General features: G+C 41.2%; 1 protein-coding gene across 4 annotated transcripts in view; it reads right to left on the bottom strand.

Moving 5' to 3' along the window:
* Window positions 1-18,835, bottom strand: part of LOC147031522 (thioredoxin-like) — a 37,530-nt gene extending 18,695 nt beyond the window's left edge. The window contains exons 1-3 of one of the 4 annotated variants that reach the window (XM_085864476.1): window positions 16,870-18,835; window positions 16,262-16,733; window positions 6,588-6,640 (exon numbers count right to left, since the gene is read on the bottom strand). Coding sequence is in view for 2 of the 4 variants with exons in the window: in XM_085864451.1 (XP_085720577.1) it covers window positions 6,588-6,803 (216 nt within the window). In the remaining 2 variants the exon portion in view is untranslated. Of the gene's footprint in view, window positions 1-6,587; window positions 9,060-16,261; window positions 16,734-16,869 lie in introns of those variants that run through there. The other 3 variants (XM_085864461.1, XM_085864468.1, XM_085864451.1) reach the window with 3 other exon arrangements.
* Window positions 18,836-18,923: the final 88 nt, after the last annotated feature.

The following is an 18,923-nucleotide window of genomic DNA, read 5'->3' as shown; positions in this document are numbered from 1 at the left end:
GAGAGAGAGAGAGAGAGAGAGAGAGAGAGAGAGAGAGAGAGAGAGAGAGAGAGAGAGAGAGAGAGAGAGAGAGAGAGAGAGAGAGAGAGAGAGAGAGAGAGAGAGAGAGAGAGAGAGAGAGAGAGAGAGAGAGAGAGAGAGAGAGAGGGTGAGGAGAGGGAGGAGGGAGAGAGGAGTGGGGGAGCTAGGAGGGAGGAGGAGTGGTGGAGCTAGGAGGGGTGAGGAAGGGGGAGGAGCGAGGAAAGGGGAGGGGTGAGGTAGGGGGAGGGGTGAGGAAGGGGGAGGAGCGAGGAAAGGGGAGGGGTGAGGAAGGGGGAGGAGCGAGGAAATGGGACAGGTTGGGAAGAGCGATGCCTCACCAAACGTCAAACATCGTATACATCTCGTTAGTGGGGATGGGAGCGATGAGGAGGTGGGGAGGGGGAGGGGGAGGGGTTTGGGAAGACGTAAACGTGAGGGGAGGGGTTCTCGACTTGGGTTTGGCAGTGGGACTTGTGGGGGAGGGTAGTATGGGATTGAACGAAATGGCATACGTTAAAACAGCATATGGAGATGTCCATGGGGATAGAGAGGGGAAGGGGTTTGGGAGGAGGATAGAGTGAGGAGAGGGGAAGGGAATGCAGCATAATGGGATGGAAGGGAATGCAGTGAGAGGGGAGGGAAGGGAAGGCAGCGAGAGGGGAGGGAAAGGAGGCAAGAGGGAGTGGCGGAGGCAGCATGAGGGGGGGGAGGCAGCGTGAAGGAAAGGGTAGACAGTGTGAGGGGAGGGAATGGGAAGGCAGTGTGAATGGAGGGGAAGGCAGGGTGAGGGGAGGGGAAGAAGGAAGTGTCAGAAGAGGGGAAGAAGGCAGCATGATGGGAGGGAAAACAGCTTGAGGGGAGAGGAAGGCTGAGTAAGGGGAAGGAGCGTGAAGGGAAGTGGAGGGAAAGCAGTGCAAGAGGAATGAAGGCAGCATAAGGGCAAGGGAAGGAAGTGTGAGGGGAGGGAAGGCAGCATACCAGGGCATTACCGAGGCGATAAAACGTTCCCAAACGGCAACGTTTTCTTTTCAACCGCCGTGTTCTATTTAAAACTGGACAGAGAATCTCTCCCTCCTCCATCTTCTTCTTCACTTATAATAATGTGAACCTTATTCAATTCCATTTCTCCTATCAATTAGATTCACCACTTTTCACCAAGCATCACAAAGCAGGTCGCTCTACTTGCAACACATGTGAGAAAAGGATACGAAAACACAACTGATATTTCAACAATTTATTCGCATGATCTTTAAAGGGTGTGAAAATGCTGATTATACACCACCTTTTAAAGCATCACAAAGCAGGTCACTCGACTTGCAACACAGGTGAGAAAAGGATAGGAAAAAGTAGCTGATATTTCAATAATTTAGTCGCACGATTTTTAAAGAGTGGAAGTTATTTTTTATTCCGTTTTTAATTTTTTTTTTTAGCAATGGCACAAATATTGGAATTTCCATCAGCAAAGCGATAGGTCTTACTTCTGGTGGCTTTGGAACGAACAACCAAGAAGCTTGGTGAGCACTCGCCAAGTGGCTTAAGTCCTCAAGCAAGCACTTCAATGGAATGCTTGGCTTGGCAAACGATCACCGATCGGTCAAGTAAACCCAGGCACCCAGAAACTCCCAAGCTATGTCTGAATTGGACAATGAACACTTTTTTTTTAGCAGTCGGAGCTGCTGCTGAGTTCAATTCTGGAGCTTAAATTTTGAAATTCAGTTTAGTTTAAGAGGTTCTCGATGTTATGGCATGTGTGGAAATGAAATAAAGCCACGAATGCTGGCGTCTTCGGGCATTTATAAGAATTGCAATGTATTCAGCGATTTGTCGGTATGATGATCAGGCATTCGATAATATGAGTGAGGAAAGTGAAGAAAAAAAAAACAAAACAAAACAAAAAACTTTGTTAAGAAATCGATGCGGCCGGTTCCAAATCAAAGCTTGGTTGAGCTGGCCGAACAAAATGGTGAATTAAACCCCAGAGAGGCAACCGAGGATCCTCCTTCAGACCCCATCGGCAGCAATGTGGCCAAGGATGGACCTGATGAAGGATATAATTAAATAAGGTCGTTAATTATCTTCAAAAGGGGTGTTTAAATCAACCCAAACACCCAATTTTCACTCTTGCACTTCCTTGGAGTCCTTTAGTGTGCATGTAAAGTTTCAGGCTGCTCGGTTTCATGGTTTTGGAGTTATGGAGGTGACACACTGACTAACTTACTGACTGCCTGACATTGACATTTATGAGTATAGATGTATCCTTCGTACTACCATGAGGGGATGGTGTCGTCCAGCTTAGATTATAGTTCGAGGTAAGGTGTCTCATCCATTCCGTTACCCTGTTGAACTGGACAATGCTGGGCAAGGTATAAGGGTGTGACAGTACATTTCCCTCTCACCCACAGAGGGAAAAGACTCCTCCCAGCTGTCTGTCAGCACATCGGAGGTGTGCCTTGGACCATTCCGGGTCTGCGATTAGTCTGCGCTGCCTTGGGGAGACGACCAAACGGGTATATGGGATGTGTCGCCGTCGATCCACTCACATGTTGGTGAACATCCGCGCTGTCTCTGTCTGATAAATATATGGTGTGCATCGCGATCAGTGCGTGAATATGTGGTGATTGATTGATCGAGCCATTAGTCGGCAGGGATGGGGGTTGGTCCTGAAGGTATGTGCTTGCATCTCACTCTCTTTTACCTGGGCCCAACTGACCTTGTGATCTGTGTGCTGGACAGCCCCACATCCTTTTCTGGTTGCATCCTTCTCTTGGACTCGAGTCCTCTCCTGTGCTATACATTCAGATTCTTCTGCAACAGCCTGGGTTTTTAATCCCCCTTCCCTTCCACACTTGGTTGCTCAGTTTTTGTGTGTAGTTTTCGTGCATTGTCTCGTTCGGTCTATCGGGTTTCTGTTTGCCCGGTCTTGTGTCCAATTATGTATTTATTTCTTAACAGACTGAGCACCTCATGCTGCAGCTATTTTTCAAGTCCAACACTTCAGTTTAATTTGTACACCTGTAGAGCTAGTTAGTAATAATCCGGATTGATACACTCAGATGGAATACAGGCCTTTGATAGTCGCTCAGCGTGAGTCCATGTGGAACTGTGATACTTCAGCTATCCTTGATGCTTAGACTCCAGCGTGGTGGTAACTGCGTGCTTGTTGTTTTGCCTCTTTTGGGTGGTCATCGTACATGTGACAACATATGTTGCCACTGCCTCTACTACTTTGCACTGTAAATCCCATCAATATGTGCTTGATACAACATCGATCTGAACATTGCTCACTTAATTATTATGAGTTCTGTCCTGGCTTCAGAATTGTGTGGACAGATTATAGTGAACTGTAAATGATAGTAAAGTAAAGGACTTAGTTGGTAAGGGATATCTTTAAGATAATGTGAGTGATTTTGTTGAAGTGTGCATATTGTAAACGATGTTCGTTTTCTATTACCAACACTGTGGCACGAGTACTGTTTGCCACGTGTTTGGTTAAACAGCCTGTTTACTCCAAGTGCTTAGAATGTAGGCTGAAACCGGCTCCATGACTTGGGGTGCAGTTACTGTCTTTAAGGCATGGTCACTCGATTGTGACTTGTGGGTGGTCACTGTACTCACTACCCTCAAGCACACAACAGTATAACAGCTTTTCTCTTGCCATGGGAAAATCTGGTGCAGGTTTCCTCATTTATTTCTTTTCATCTTAACTTTTACAACATAATTCCAAATTAATGGTTTACGCAAAATCAGCCACTGGCGTCTGGCATGATGCATGACTTACTTTGAGAGGTTCACACTCCAATTTGTCATAACAAGCTTTCAGTAGTTTTGAGTGGAATCTGTTGCATGAGTACATGGTATGCCAAATGTTTTTTTTCTGTATATGGGGTGGCTGAGTGCAAGATCGATAGAACTGGGTGTGTGTCCCATGACCAATCAGCGGGCTAGTGCTTTCCAAGCCGGACGTTCCTTATTAACCGTTTAGTTGGAGTGTTTGCTTGAGTGCTTAAAGGTTTACAGAATCAGGAAATATAATTTTTTTTTTGATGTGATGATATGTTTTTTTTTTTTAAGTAATAAACAAATAACTGAATGTGTTTTTTAATTCGAATAATTTTTTGAGGTGTAAAAGTAAAAAAAAAACCCCAATCTGGCAGGTACCGTCCCTAAAGATGCCAGATAAACTGCCATGAAGTAATTGAGAGAAAGATTGTCAGCACGCAATGGATAATAGCCGCAAAAACTCGCTTCAGACTCGTCAGAAAGTAAATTGGCAAATAATTTTCTGATAAAGAATCCCCAAAATACGACGATAGTCAAAATCATTATGTGGAAGATGCTGTCAGACCGTACATGTATGAACCCGAGGTCTATATGATGTCATAGGAGGGGTGGGGCCAATCAAGCGTTTTTATGGGGTGGCGGGGCCAATGGAGCGTTTTTTGGGGGGGCGGGGCCTATCAAACGTTTTTTGGGGAGGCGGGGCCTATCGAGCTTTTGGGGGGGGGGGGCAATCGAGCTTAAAAGGATACTGAATAACATTAAAATCTTCCTTTAAAGATATTTATTCAAGAAAAGGAGGAGGAGGAGATTGAGACCATACTCTGTGCAGAGTGTTGGTGCTGATTAAGCAGTCTCCTTGGCTATTGGGCACAATCCTGGACGGGTCGCCACTCCGACACAGGATACCAGCATGCTGGCACTCATTTTGCCGACCTCGGAAGGATGACGGGCCAAATTAACCCCAGCTGGTATTAATTCAACAGCTGAGCGGGATTTGAACTCAGGACCCTCGGATCCAAAGCCTGCCACCCGAACCATTAAGCCAACACCAGGCATATTCAAGAAAAGAACAACGATTAAGTGTCAAGTGAAGCCATATCTATTCATTGAACCAAACATTATCTTCTGCCACTGCCACTTTATGCGGACCTTTAAGCCACTAATTGGCGAGTGCTCTACAAGCTGATTGGAAGTGGAACACACCCTGATGTATAAACTTTGCTCATTAACTTTAAAAACACCCCATGACAACTCATAGGAAGGTTGAAATTCCACACTGGCCCTGAATAGTGGCTGTTAAGCTGCATTGTCGAGCTCCGCAGCAGAGTACCAAGCCATGAGCATGAATCCAAAAAATGTTTTTCTCATTGGTGGCGGTTTGGCTGCGTCAGGCATTGTCCAGCATGGAGTGAACCACACCTCAATATACCATTAATAATGTTCTCATGTGCACTCCACTGTGAGAGCCAAAATATCTTTGTAAATTGAGTCGCTTGGCATTTATCTTCACAAAAATGTTCATGTGCAATGACCAAGGTAGATCTTCCGTGAAAAACTGCTTATAAAAATCTTACTAACCCGAGCGCCTCTATTTGAGTGTTTCGAAGAACCAAAGTCGGAGATACACATTGAATTGGCTTGTGAAAATGATTTTTTTTAAATTCAGCCGAACAAAGACAGGTCGAGGCCATTTATTCCTAATGCGCGAAACACCCTGGAACCCATGGCAACGGAAAACAGACTTTTTGGAACGCTGGCTGCATTTTCCATCCAATCATCATGTAACTTTGTTAAAAAAAATTCTCCATGGGTCAGAGCTCACATGTTGAAAGTTTTGTGTCAATCGCTCAAGCGATTGCGGAGAAAACAAATTTAAAACTGAATAAAAAAGGTGAAAAAGTGAGAGCGGAAGGAAAAAAAGTGAGAGCCTCGACCGACTTTCTACAACATGGTCAAGGATGGTTGTGGATGCCTATTACTAGTTCTCTTTTTCTGGCAAGACAATCCCATTGAGTTAATGTCTTGTAGATTGTATTATTTTCAGGATGGCAACCTGCCAACCATTGCTACACCCCTGCATTTATATCTTAAAGATAGCCCCTCTATTAAATAAACATGGGGGCAATGCCCCGTGGCTCACCTGGTAGAACCAGCGAACCACCGGTCGGTGTGCATGACCCACGAATCAGCTCATGGTTTGAACAAACTTGTGAAAGCACCACATGCAGAGATGATTCCGACCAAGTTACATCTAAATCGGGTGAATACTTTTTGAGAAGTTAAAAGTTGCTATCCCGAAATGGTAACGACCTTTGACCTATAAATTGACCTACTTAATATGCAACTTTTGATAGGACTTGCAAGGCATCAGGAGGCCTTGGTCGTCAGAAATTCCACAAAGTTTGCTGAAAATAGGACTTCGTTTTAACATCCTGTGTGACGAAGGTTGTGGTCAAGTTTCATCGAAATCATGCGTTTAGTTTCAGAGAAGAAGATCCGAGTGTTTACGTACAGACTCACTGACTGACGGACACCGGGTGATACCAATACCACCGGGTGATACTACTTTCCAGGTGAGCTAAAAATGCAAACACACCTTTGACCTTTGATACAGCATGAAGCAAGGAATATAACAAACAATACAGGCAGGTGTGTTTCGAGCTGTGCGTGCACGATATAAATTATTTTAATTGAAGCAACACGTCGCCATCACTACATGTATTGCCGAGAATCCCATGAATCATCAAGAAAACCGAGCGGCGTACAAAAAGCCACGGCGAACGTACCTTGGTTTCGATTTTTACCGTCGCCATGGTCCAGGGAGATGTGACAGCAGGTCCTGCAAAGAACACAAAGCACCCTCTTGAGTGGTGCTGGAACATCGAGCCTGGCATTAATATATACATAACACTTTCATATTCCCCAGTGAACGTGAAGACACCCTCATATCCACCAACAATGATTATTCCCTCCGGCACTTGAATCCTCAAATGGTTTCTCATGTGAAGCTGTTGTCATCGTTTCAAACCGTTTGTCTTCATGGTGTATACTGCATATGGATCCAACATGCAGCAGAGCGAAACAAAACAAGCTGTTCGTTAAATTGATGCCACAAGGCAGGACTGATCACAGACTATGCGAACTTGTAATCGTTAATCAAGAGCTGTTGAATTCAAACCTGGAACGCACAACATTGCTCAAGCTCAGACCCGTCGCTGTGATTTTGAAGAAGGGAAGGCAGTTTGTTTCACGAGCGAGTGCCAGGGTCTAGGAAGGTTGCGCCGTGGTAGTGTCTCCCTCCCTTAAACTGGTCTTCCATCAGAAACAAAATGTGAAATTTCATATCACCTTTCCCAGGAATTCCTGATGTGTTCTCGGACATTCATACATCACGTGAAGGTGGGAGCCTGTCGGTTTGATGATGCTATTATTTTTGGACTTAAACCCCCGTTGGTCGTAAACCCCTTGGGTCGGAACGCCGTAAGAATCGTTATAAGTTTTCCGTGCTGCGTAAACATCTCATCACACAAACGCTACAAGGTTGTCTCGCAAAAATGGCGTTTCTTCGTTCAATTTGGATCGTGTCACAACAGCTTCAAAGAAAGGCCAAACAAGGAGCTGTTATTCCAGGTCCCCTGCCTTTTGGGTGGTTTGAGGAATACATCTCTGTAATATGAAAGCTAAATATTGAATCGTTTTTTGAAATATCGTGAACACAAGCCAAGTTACCGAGATGGTTGCCACGGTAACATAATTCAGCTACTTATTGCTGTGATGTAATCAGGTTGAGATAATGTCATGAGGAATAGAGATCTACAATATGAAAGCTAAATGTTCAACGGTTTTTGAAAAATCGCGAACACAAAAGTACATGAGCGGGATGATCGGTCGGTCGGTCGGAGCTCATTTTAAAGTCCCCCGTCTCCGACTTTGGCGGAGGGGTGGCGGACAATTAAGCTCCAGCGAGTTCCTTCATTTAAAAATGTCGAGCTGAATGATTGATACACCTGGGAGTGAAAACTACTTGAAAGTTGCCTAAAACTTTTCCCACCCCATTTTGTGTACAGCACACAGCGGGGACCCTGTGGGGATCCAATTTTGATGTCACATGATAAAAACTCATCTGCAGGGATGTTATAATTGGTGCTGAAAGGGGGGGGGTCGTTTGTACCCCATGACCTCCCCATTCCCCCTCCTGAGTTTGTTGACATGCATTGAGATTCCTTTCCTTCGTATGCAGCACAAGCCCGTAGGGTAGCATCATTGGCCAAGGGCACGCCTCTGCTGCTGATGCAATGTCCACTTTAGGATAGGTTTAACACTGTAGAACACAAACCTGCAGTTTAGCAGTACTTTGGCTCTGAATTTGACAAATTGTGCAGGACCTCATCCAGAATGCAGATACGCACAGAGGAATAAGGTCATTTTTTGTCGTGTCTGCGTGTCTGCCTTTCTGGCAGTCAGATAAAATTGAAAATCATTCCAAACAGGAAACTTACTGTTTTTAGCGACATCATAAAGGACACAAACAATAGGCACGAATAATTAATGTAACATGTTAAATACGGTGGTGTAAAAGACAATCCATCAATCGTGGTAAACTGAAATAATTTTTTTTGAACAGCTTTTAAAACCTATTTTATTTCAATCGCATTATATACTTTGGTCCACATGCACCAAACACGTTAAATCACAAATCACCTAATCATTATTTCTAAAAAAAAGCCTTCAGTTTTGCAGTATTTGGACCAAATTTTAGGCTATCTCAACCAATAAAATTTGCAGTTCCCGCTTTCCGGCGGGGGAATATCGATGTTGAGATAAAATCGCGGCTCACAGTAAATATACAGTAGATCGTGATCGGAAACACAAAGCAAGAGTTTAAAAGACTCTTCCCCTGTCCTTTTTTTCAAGACTGCATGGGGTAAGATGTTCTGTGAACTCTCTAATTTGAGTGGTAAGGACCCAGAGTAATTCTAACACGGGCAATTGCATAGGATGTCACAAGTATGTACCATCCATTGGGACCATACTCCGTACAGAGCGTCGGTGCTGCAGGAGCAGTCTCCTGGGCTATTGGACACAATTCTGGACGGGTCGCCACTCCGACGCAGGATACTCGAACAGCTCAATCATCCCCACAAGCTGGTACTTATTTTGCCGACCTCAGAAGGATAACAGGCTGAGTCAATCCCACCTGGTTATTAATTCAACGGTGGGATTTTAACTCAGGATCTTAGGATCCCAAGCCTGCCACCCTAACCATTAAGCCAACACCAGGCATAAGTATGTACCCAAATTGTAAAAAATATTTGTCGGTATTAATATCAAATATAGTGAATTTGGGAGAGTAAGCATTTAAATTGCTTGTAGCAAATGTATTTTGACATTTCTAATACGTATATGTATATATATATATATATATATATATATATATATATATATATATATATATATATATATATATGTATAGATATAGTAGACTAGGTGTAAGTCGGCAGCGTGTAACTCATCACTTCGCCTAAGTCGGCAGCGTCAAAAAGTCCCGAATTTATCTCATGTTAAATCCCTTTGAATAAAGGGTCATCCCTCTGTGAGTCGTCATCTCTAAGTCGTCACTTCGTTTAAGTCGTCAGATGTTGTCCGTTCCCGCGTAATGGAAACTCAAGTAAATTACCACTCCTAACGCGTCACACGGACCTGCTGCATAGTGAGAAGCCCGATTTCATGGAATCGTGATGCTCGCTCATTGGTGTACACCGCCAGTGATAGGCTATTTATAACTGCGTACACACGTTGATCACACTGCAGGCAGGACAATGGCGACTAAGCGTAAGCTTACAACTAAAACCTACCAAGAAAAATACGACATTATCCAGTTTTGCAAGGCAAATCCACTGATGAAGAAAACAGACATAGCTGAGAAGTTGGACATCAAACGGCAGACATTGAACGATATCTTGAAGAATAAGGGCAAGATATTTGGACAAGTGGAGAAGATCGTGAGGCCGGTGGGAAGTGTGAAATGCGTGAAATGTGTGTCCTTTGAAGATGTTGATGACGCGCTCATCATGTAGTTTCGGCAAATGTCGGCTCAGCCAAATATTCGGTTTCGGCCGATACTGTCTTTCGGTGGAGGATTGCCCAGCCAACATCATGGAATACAATGACCGGTTTGAATCCTTTCTCATGCACCAGATGCCCAAGAGTTTGAGGCAGTCAAACATAACGGATTACTTCGCGAAGAAGTAAAGGATCGATCGAGCTTAGTGTTGTAGTCCGATCATGCTTTTATATTGGCTTGTTTTGTACATTACGGCACTCACTTACACATAGGCATTGAGTGGTAATCATCACCACGATGACTGTGTGTCATGTAATTTGTCACCATACCATCACCGATGGTATACGAGTTGTCTTACAGAGTTGTTCATTATCTTTACTTTTGATAAACTGATTCATGAATTCCATCTTTGCTTGATCACTTTCCAACTCACCAACTCACCCCCACCTATGCCCCGAGGATTGTGTTTTCCTTTTGGTACAATAGCCGGCTCTCACACATGTGTCCAGGCCACGCACAACTTCATCCTTCACCCCACAGTCATCATGAATGTTCGCATACGCGCAAGTCGTCACATTTCTAAGTCGTCACTTTTTTCTCGGTCCCGATGGTGACGACTTACGCCAAGTCTACTGTATATATATATATATATATATATATATATATATATATATATATATATATATATATATATATATATATATATATTTGCATGTAAGCCATGATGCAACTAACAACAGGAGTGAATATTCATTGTTTAGAGGAAAATAGAGTTGAAATCAATGATTTTGCGGAGTGCAGCGTGTGATGCACAATTCCTGAGACATAATGCACCAAGCTCGAAGACTATATCGTATCGTTTCAAAGTGGAGAGGGACGGCCCTCTGTGATGCACAATAATGCAAGACACTCTGGACATCCGACGAATATTCGAACTCCAGAGACAGTAAATATAATTTGCAAAGTGATTGCGTGTCACCGTACACAATCAACAAGATACATTTCACATGAAATTGGAGTGTCTCAAAGCAGTGTCATTAGAGTGTTAAAGTCTGATCCAGAGGTTTTCCATCACAAAATCCAATTTATACAGCAGTTAACCTCAGATGATGAGCATCAACGTCATGAATTGTGTGTGCAATTCAGTCGAGGATTATTGATCAAACAGGAATCAACATTGATGTGAGTTTTCAGTGACGAATGTCGTATACTCGAATGGTGTGGTAAACAAACAGAATTGTCAGTTTCAGGGACATGGAGATACCAGCGCACTTTGTTGAGTTCCCTCTCCATTCCCCCAAAAAACAATATGGTGCGGTCTCAGTAATCACCACATTTACGGTCCATACCTTTTTTAAAGATCAGGATACTGAGGAAGAGGTGCCTGTGAATGTGTAACGTTACGTACACATGTTGAACACATTTTTCTGGAGTCATGTGAGAAACGTTCCTGGTGCTTGGTTTTCAACAGGACGGAGCAACTGCACATAGTTCTCGCTTGTTTGTTCAGTGTCTCAATAATCACTTCCTGGCACATTCATTTCCACCCATCTGGATCTCCTTGGCCTCCAAGTTCTCCTGACCTCTCACCTGTAGGCTTTTCTATATGCAGGTTTGTGATGGAAAATGTTTTCCCAATGAAAATTCCTGAACTCAAAGATGCTGAAACGAGCTGTTATTTCCACTTTCACAGGAAACACTTCAGTCTGCAGTCAGAAACTATTCCGAACGTATCTGTAAATGTGCACAAGTTAAAGGAGGACATTTCAAAACATTTGTTATCGTAAAACAAAACCTTATGAACTCTTGTATTTATTATATAAATTGTACTTTGATGTATCATACATCTTTACAGAGCATTGGTGCTTCAAAAGCAGTTTCCTGGTTAGGGTTAAACGGGGAGGTTTGTCATTGCCTTCCCAGCATCGTTTGCCCATATTCTATCCTTCTAAAGGCCAAGTGTCAAGCACGGAAGCAGCACATATCATTTTTAGTTTTAGGTACAACTCAACCAGGGTTTGAACTGCCAACCTCCCAGACCCAGAGGGGACACTCTAATCATTACGCGACCAAGTCTGGTTACAAATGATAGTCTTACATAAACAATAGTAGATTTAATTAGAACGACACTCACTAGAGCGCATACCTCCACCAGGCTGAACAGTTTACGTTTTGTATCCCACTGATAAGCCGGATCCAGATCCGGACCGTAATCAAAATGTAGTCTGCATGTTCTTGTCCCCTACCCAACCTGTCCACCAAATATCGTCTGAATCCGTCCATAATTTTTTTTTCAGATATCCTGCTCACAGACAGACAGGAGTGAAAACATAACCTCCATCCACCTTCGGTAGCGGAGGTAATAAACAATTAAAATTGAATACATTTTGTGACTATCCCTCTGCAACATGATATGCATGGCGTGCTCTCTCAATGTGTTCCTTTTATCGCTCTACCCTGGCTGGGACCCTTCTAAAATAGTCGGGCACTTCCACCCATTCTCTCGCAACAAATATTTAACGTCAAAGTTTTATCTCTTAAATTTCTTACAGAAATATTCAAAACTCAGCAAAATGTATTATGCACCGATAAATTGACTAAATCTAGAAATAAAGCATTTCGTTTCCATGATTTTCACTCCTCAGAGGCGCTCGCCCATCATCCATGCAAACAGCTGTGGATATAAACAGCTGCATGCCAGGCGATCGACTGCTCACTAAAATATAGGGCCGTCACATGTGCCGATGGATGGTCGTGCAAAAAATCATCAAGTCGAGTTGTCAATTCCATAATCAGCTGAGTCAATCACAAGGAGCCGAGCCATTCAACAATGGCATTCAGTGCAGACATGATAATGAGCCAGCCCTCAGCAGCTCACACAGCATTGCCAGCAGCACAAACATCTCCCGCTTTTGCAGTTACAGAAGTCAGGGGGCATGAAGCCATTTTTGTTCCCTACCCATTGCTTTTGTTTTTTAACAGGTTTGAAGGTCATTTTATTATTTTGCTACTCCACAATCCCACCATTACCTCCTTTGGGCAGGCCTTGGGCTCCAGAAGAGATTTTATCATTAAGTACTTTTTGTATGCAGCGGATGGCCGCAACTGACCTCTGAGCTGTCTACTCTGATTTTGAATCAAAGCTCAGCTCAGCTACACACCGTCACCGTGGTGTTTCACAGGCAGGGCGATACATAAAAGAAAGGACTCTTTTGCTCCGGCGAAGGGTTAACGCCCGAAATATCAGCGTCTTGCTTCCTCGGTGGATAACATAACTCAATGTGTCGGTTATCTATTGTTCAACCTTGAGAAAGCTCTGGAAAAAAACAAAATCGAACAAAATCAATAATGCTGGGGGAAGCCTTCATCCTGCAGTGGACGAACTAGTCTGGACAAATCAACATAAGCAACTTTTGCTGCAATTGATTGCAATGGAGTAGTCAAGTTTGTAAACCTTCTCGACCCCTTTCATTGAGAAAATTTCATTAAAAATCCCATTTTAACAGCATTGAACAGGCAAGTGTGGAATACTTTTTGACTACATATTCGAGCTTCGTGCACAAAAAAACATGGAAGAATCTTTTTAAATTGCTTTTCCAAATGAGCAATGTAGACAATTGTCAGTGAAGACTCGTTGCAGCACTCTAAATGAGAATACGCTTCAACATAAGATAAAGTTGCATTAAATTATCTGGATGGTAATCCCTGAGGAATAAATCATCCTGCTTTCACAAGTTTATTACAAAATAACACCCCAAGATTTAATGTTGTATTCGGGAGGGATTTTATTCACACATTGGAGATAATGCGCAATGGGAAATGATTAAAATAACCTGGTACCAGGTTTGTGCAGTATTTTACCATTTGCTTTTGGAAGATCATTCTGGGAGTCCTTGCAGTTTAGACTACACTGTGGATTCATAATACATAACAAAGTTCCTAAATTTGGTGAAAAAGCTTCAAAAAATATATATATATATATATTTGGTAAAATTTTATTCCAATTAACTGATTGTATGTATGTGTGTATATATATATATATATATATATATACATATATATACACATATATACACATATATATATACATATATATACACATATATATATACATATATATACATATATATATATATACATATATAATATATATATATATATATATATATATATATATATATATATATATATATATGTATACATATATATATATATATATATATATATATATATACACATATACATATATATATATATATATATATATATATATACACATATACATATATATATACATATATATATATATATATACATATATATATATATATATATATATATATATATATATATATATATATATATATATATATATATATATATATATATATATATATATATATATATATATATATATATATATATATATATATATATATATATATATATATATATATATATATATATATATATATATATATATATATATATATATATATATATATATATATATATATATATATATATATATATATATATATATATATATATATATATATATATATATATATATATATATATATATATATATATATATATATATATATATATATATATATATATATATATATATATATATATATATATATATATATATATATATATATATATATATATATATATATATATATATATATATATATACACATATACATATATATATATATATATATATATATATATATATATATACATATACACATATACATATATATATATATATATATACATATATATACATATATATATATATATATATATATATATATATATATATATATTGTTGCGGATCCGGGGTGGTGGGATTCTCGCCCGACTTGGCGCCACCCTCACCACCACCGTCTCCGGGGTTTATAACGCCGGCCGGCTCAGCCTAGGCCTCGGGTCACGCGTCTTCAATCGCGATACCAACGTAATCCTTGTACCTTGCCAGTTTGGTCTAGTAGGAAGACAGGGGTCCCATGCACCCCCACGATACATTTTTTTAACCTGCATTTTTACAATCCCTGAGGTGTGTGGGAACAGAATTTCCTTTGTTCCCATTCCAAAAAATGTCCCAAGTGGGTCATTTAGCCGTTTTTTTGTCTGCCATCTTGGATTTCTTAGGACGCAAAAGTAAGGGGTTGGGGGGTAATATAAAGGACCTTTTCGCATAGAAAGAAATTAGTTGCAGGTACAAATTAGGTATCATTGGAAAGGGTATGACCTTTTCTATCACAAGAACCCATCAATTATTCAATTAGGGCATCGATGACGTCATCAGGGGTCAAAAGGTCACGTTAAAGGGCCACTAAGTCAAATTTCACGCCCATCCTCTTTGTCATCCACCCTGCACCTAAGTGGATGAATCTTTTGGATTCTACTTTGCTTGAAGGAAAGTGTACATGTATAGGCAGTTTTTAAAACTAAAACGAATTATTTAACTTCAGTACAACATCATTAACCCTTTCCGCAAAAATACTGAAAATATTGAAAAAAATGAATTTTTGTAATAAGTTTCCTGTGAAATTGCAGTTTGACACATATTTGTTTTCTCTGCCTTTTTGTTATGGTAAAAGGCTTTACATGTTCCAATTAGTCCTGAAATACAGTCTATGTATCATTCTCTTGGTATTTTCACTTCCACTCCTTACTAATTGATATGGGAATATGCATTATATAGAGATCGTGTGTTAACGAGGTACTATAATACGCAGGCCCACAACTAATGTTGGAACATTATTACGACTGCCAAAAGTCTCAATGTTCATATTTTAATCTAGTCTTCGTTATCACCGAGAAGTTCTTCATAGTCACCATCTTGGCTGGACTGTTCTTCCTCAATGTCATCATCACACTGTTCCATCTCTTCCGTAGTCTTCTCAACTAAGTCTATCAAGGTAGGGGGGAGTACTGGGCCGCAAGACCACACTGGCTCCAAAACACCCTCATCATTTCTTTCCCAACCTTCTTTCGGATCATATGGCTTTGGAGACCAGAAGATTGGAATATCTGCTCGCTTGTAGATAGCAAGGCGATGGTTCTCGACCAACTCGACCAATGTGTGGGATAAGGTTGTCTCGGCAAGGTGGCAACCGGGAGAGGTCAATCTTAGATTTGGTTGTCAGTTGCTCATCTTCCTCAACATGATTCCACGTACAGTGTCAATAGATTTCTGTCTGGAGTAGCCGTACATCAGACATGTGAATGCCTCAATATCATCAATCGTTTCTGGCTTTACAGACCATTCATCCCCAAGTTTTCTGAAAGGAGATGAGTACAATTATATGAATTGCCACACAAAAGTTAAAAGAAACTGTGATAGTCAGGGGATTTCATAGATAATAAAACAAATACCTGAAAGCTTCATGATAAATTGGATGACGTTGTAACTTCTTGAGGGGTCCGATCTTGCCCTTTCCCTTGAAGGAACTTGTTACGTCTTCCCCAGTGAACACGTACAGGCCCAGGACCATCTTACAGTTGTCGGCCCACATGGATTCTGCCATTTGACTTATGTTGACAATCTGACGATGTTTACCAGTTCCGATGTCAAGAAAGATGGTAAGACCTGTTGTGTTAGCATAAAACAGGAGGATGAGAAATATATCGGTGTCTGGTGTCCTGACTACAGCTGATTTGTAACCCAGTTTGGCTGCATACTTCAGGTACAGCACAATCCTTGTGTCTGTTTCCTCCTGATTTGACGTCAACTCATGAATTTCTTGTGCTGTAACCTGAAATGATATAATGTGGAATTTATCATATTGCAAAGGAGGATGTGTTTAGGTAACTTCCACTCTCCGTTCGTCACAGCACGGCAGATGTCCTGGAAAAGAAACCAATGGATCTTAGAGAGAAAATAATTTACATTTTCATGATAGAAAGCATTAAAACTAGATACAATTTGGAGGACTAGTGATATTGTCCCAAAGATGTTGAAAGCAAAGGTGGTTAAAACTCACCTGAGCTACTGAAAGCACCAGACGTCGGCTCTTTTCAGACTTTTCCACATCTGCTTCACCCAGGATAAGAGTCGACAGGAACTTCACCAGGTCTGTTTGGAGGTATTCTTCTGATGCCCTGGCATCCAGCTCATCAGCTGTAGGAGGCCAAGGAAGTGGTGTTGACTCGTTGAACATCCCCTGAACAACACTGCGCAAGTGCAAGGCAACATCCTCAAACTTGTCTTTGGAACCAAGCCTATATGCATAAGTAACCGCTTCCGCAACAGAGATGCTTGTGCTGTACACCAGGTTGTAGGTTATGCATCCCCTGTCCCCAGGAAACACTTTTGTGAAAGCAATGCACTCATTGATTTCGTGTCTTTGAAGTCGGGTCTTCAGCTTATCACTTCTGAAATCTGGATTTGGAAATTCACAGCATTCAAGTTCTTGGACGTATAGGTGGCGGAGTGTTCCAAGTTGCACGACCTCCTTTTGCCCAATTACCCTCTCACGTATAAAATCCAGAACTACATTAAATGAGCTTTGATGAGCTTCAAGCTTTTCATCTTGCTTGTTTTCAATACTTCTGTTGGCTTGATCACATAAATAATTCACGTCTCAGTTTGAATGAACTATGACAGGATTTATGGAAACGAGCCTCTTGCAAACAAATCTTCGCCTGCCACCTTGCGATGTAAACGATTGTCTCCTATTTCGAGGGCTTGGGATTCAATATGAGTCCAAGCTGCTTCCTTTCCCTTGAAAGATGCAAACTGGACACAACATTCAGTCCTTCCGGAAACTTTCGTCTCAAGCATTTCACAGAAAATACATTCTGGTGGAAAAATGTTCTTGGAAGAGGTTGATGGTTTACGAGGGGATCCAATTGTTGAGGGTTCATCGTCTGGTACGACACATTTCAAACGATCCTGATGTTTGGTAAAGGCTTGATAGCATCCCCGGTGATCGCCTGTCATTTCTAGGTCCACACCATCAAGATTGTCTGGAATTAACCTTCACACAGCTTCCATACGAGCGGGTGAATCATGAGACTGAAGGAGCCGTTTCTCACGAAGATTATGTAACATCTCAAGCTTTTCCTGGGGAGGACCCCTTATATTGTGTAGTGGTATAAATTCACCATGCTGTATGCCACTCACATGTAAGATATATACAGGAGGAGGCATCTGCAGTTCCTCTAAATTGCAACCATGATCAGTTCGGCGTTTCTTTGCCTTTGACATGATGAAGCCACCACCACCAGTTAACTACAACTAAGCGTGCACTACCACCACTGGAGCACTAATCCATAATAGGTGTTACCTGAAAAAAAAGACAATTATCCACCACCAATAAACTACAGCTCCAAGCAGGTATGCATGCCAGCAGATATTCAATACAACCACTAAAACATTAATCTAAATCACAGTTGTCTGCACGTCCTGTAACAAAAAAGGCAACACTGTCAGTTGACGAAATTTAACACCACCACTAAAGTGTTAAGGTAGTTACAATGGCCTCACCTGTAACAAAAAAGAATGTCAATAACCATAGCCATAAACTATAAATAAACAGTGAAATTAATCATTCGTATGCGAAGGGCACACTCACACAGTAAACTCAATACAGAACCGCATTTTCTCAATATTTTCGGTATATTTGTGGAAAGGGTTAATGATGTACTGAAGTTAAATAATATAATTCGTTTTCGTTTTAAAAACTGCCTATACATAAACACTTTCCTTCAAGCAAAGTAGAATCCAAAAGATTCATCCACTTAGGTGCAGGGTGGATGACAGAGGATGGGCGTGAAATTTGACTTGGTGGCCCTTTAACGTGACCTTTTGACCCCTGATGACGTCATCGATGCCCTAATTGAATAATTGATGGGTTCTTGTGATAGTGGAGGTCATACCCTTTCCAATGATACCTAATTTGTACCTGTAACCAATTTCTTTCGATGCGAAAAGGTCCTTTATATTACCCCTACCCCTTACTTTTTTGCGTCCCAAGAAATCCAAGATGGCGGACAAAAAAAACGGCTAAACGACCCACATGGGACATTTTTTGGA

This window comes from Eptatretus burgeri, chromosome 2, assembly GCF_056783735.1.
Source record: "Eptatretus burgeri isolate ZD-2024b chromosome 2, Ebu_testis_v1, whole genome shotgun sequence".
NCBI lineage: Eukaryota > Metazoa > Chordata > Myxini > Myxiniformes > Myxinidae > Eptatretus > Eptatretus burgeri.
This window is presented reverse-complemented; position numbering and strand designations above follow the sequence as displayed.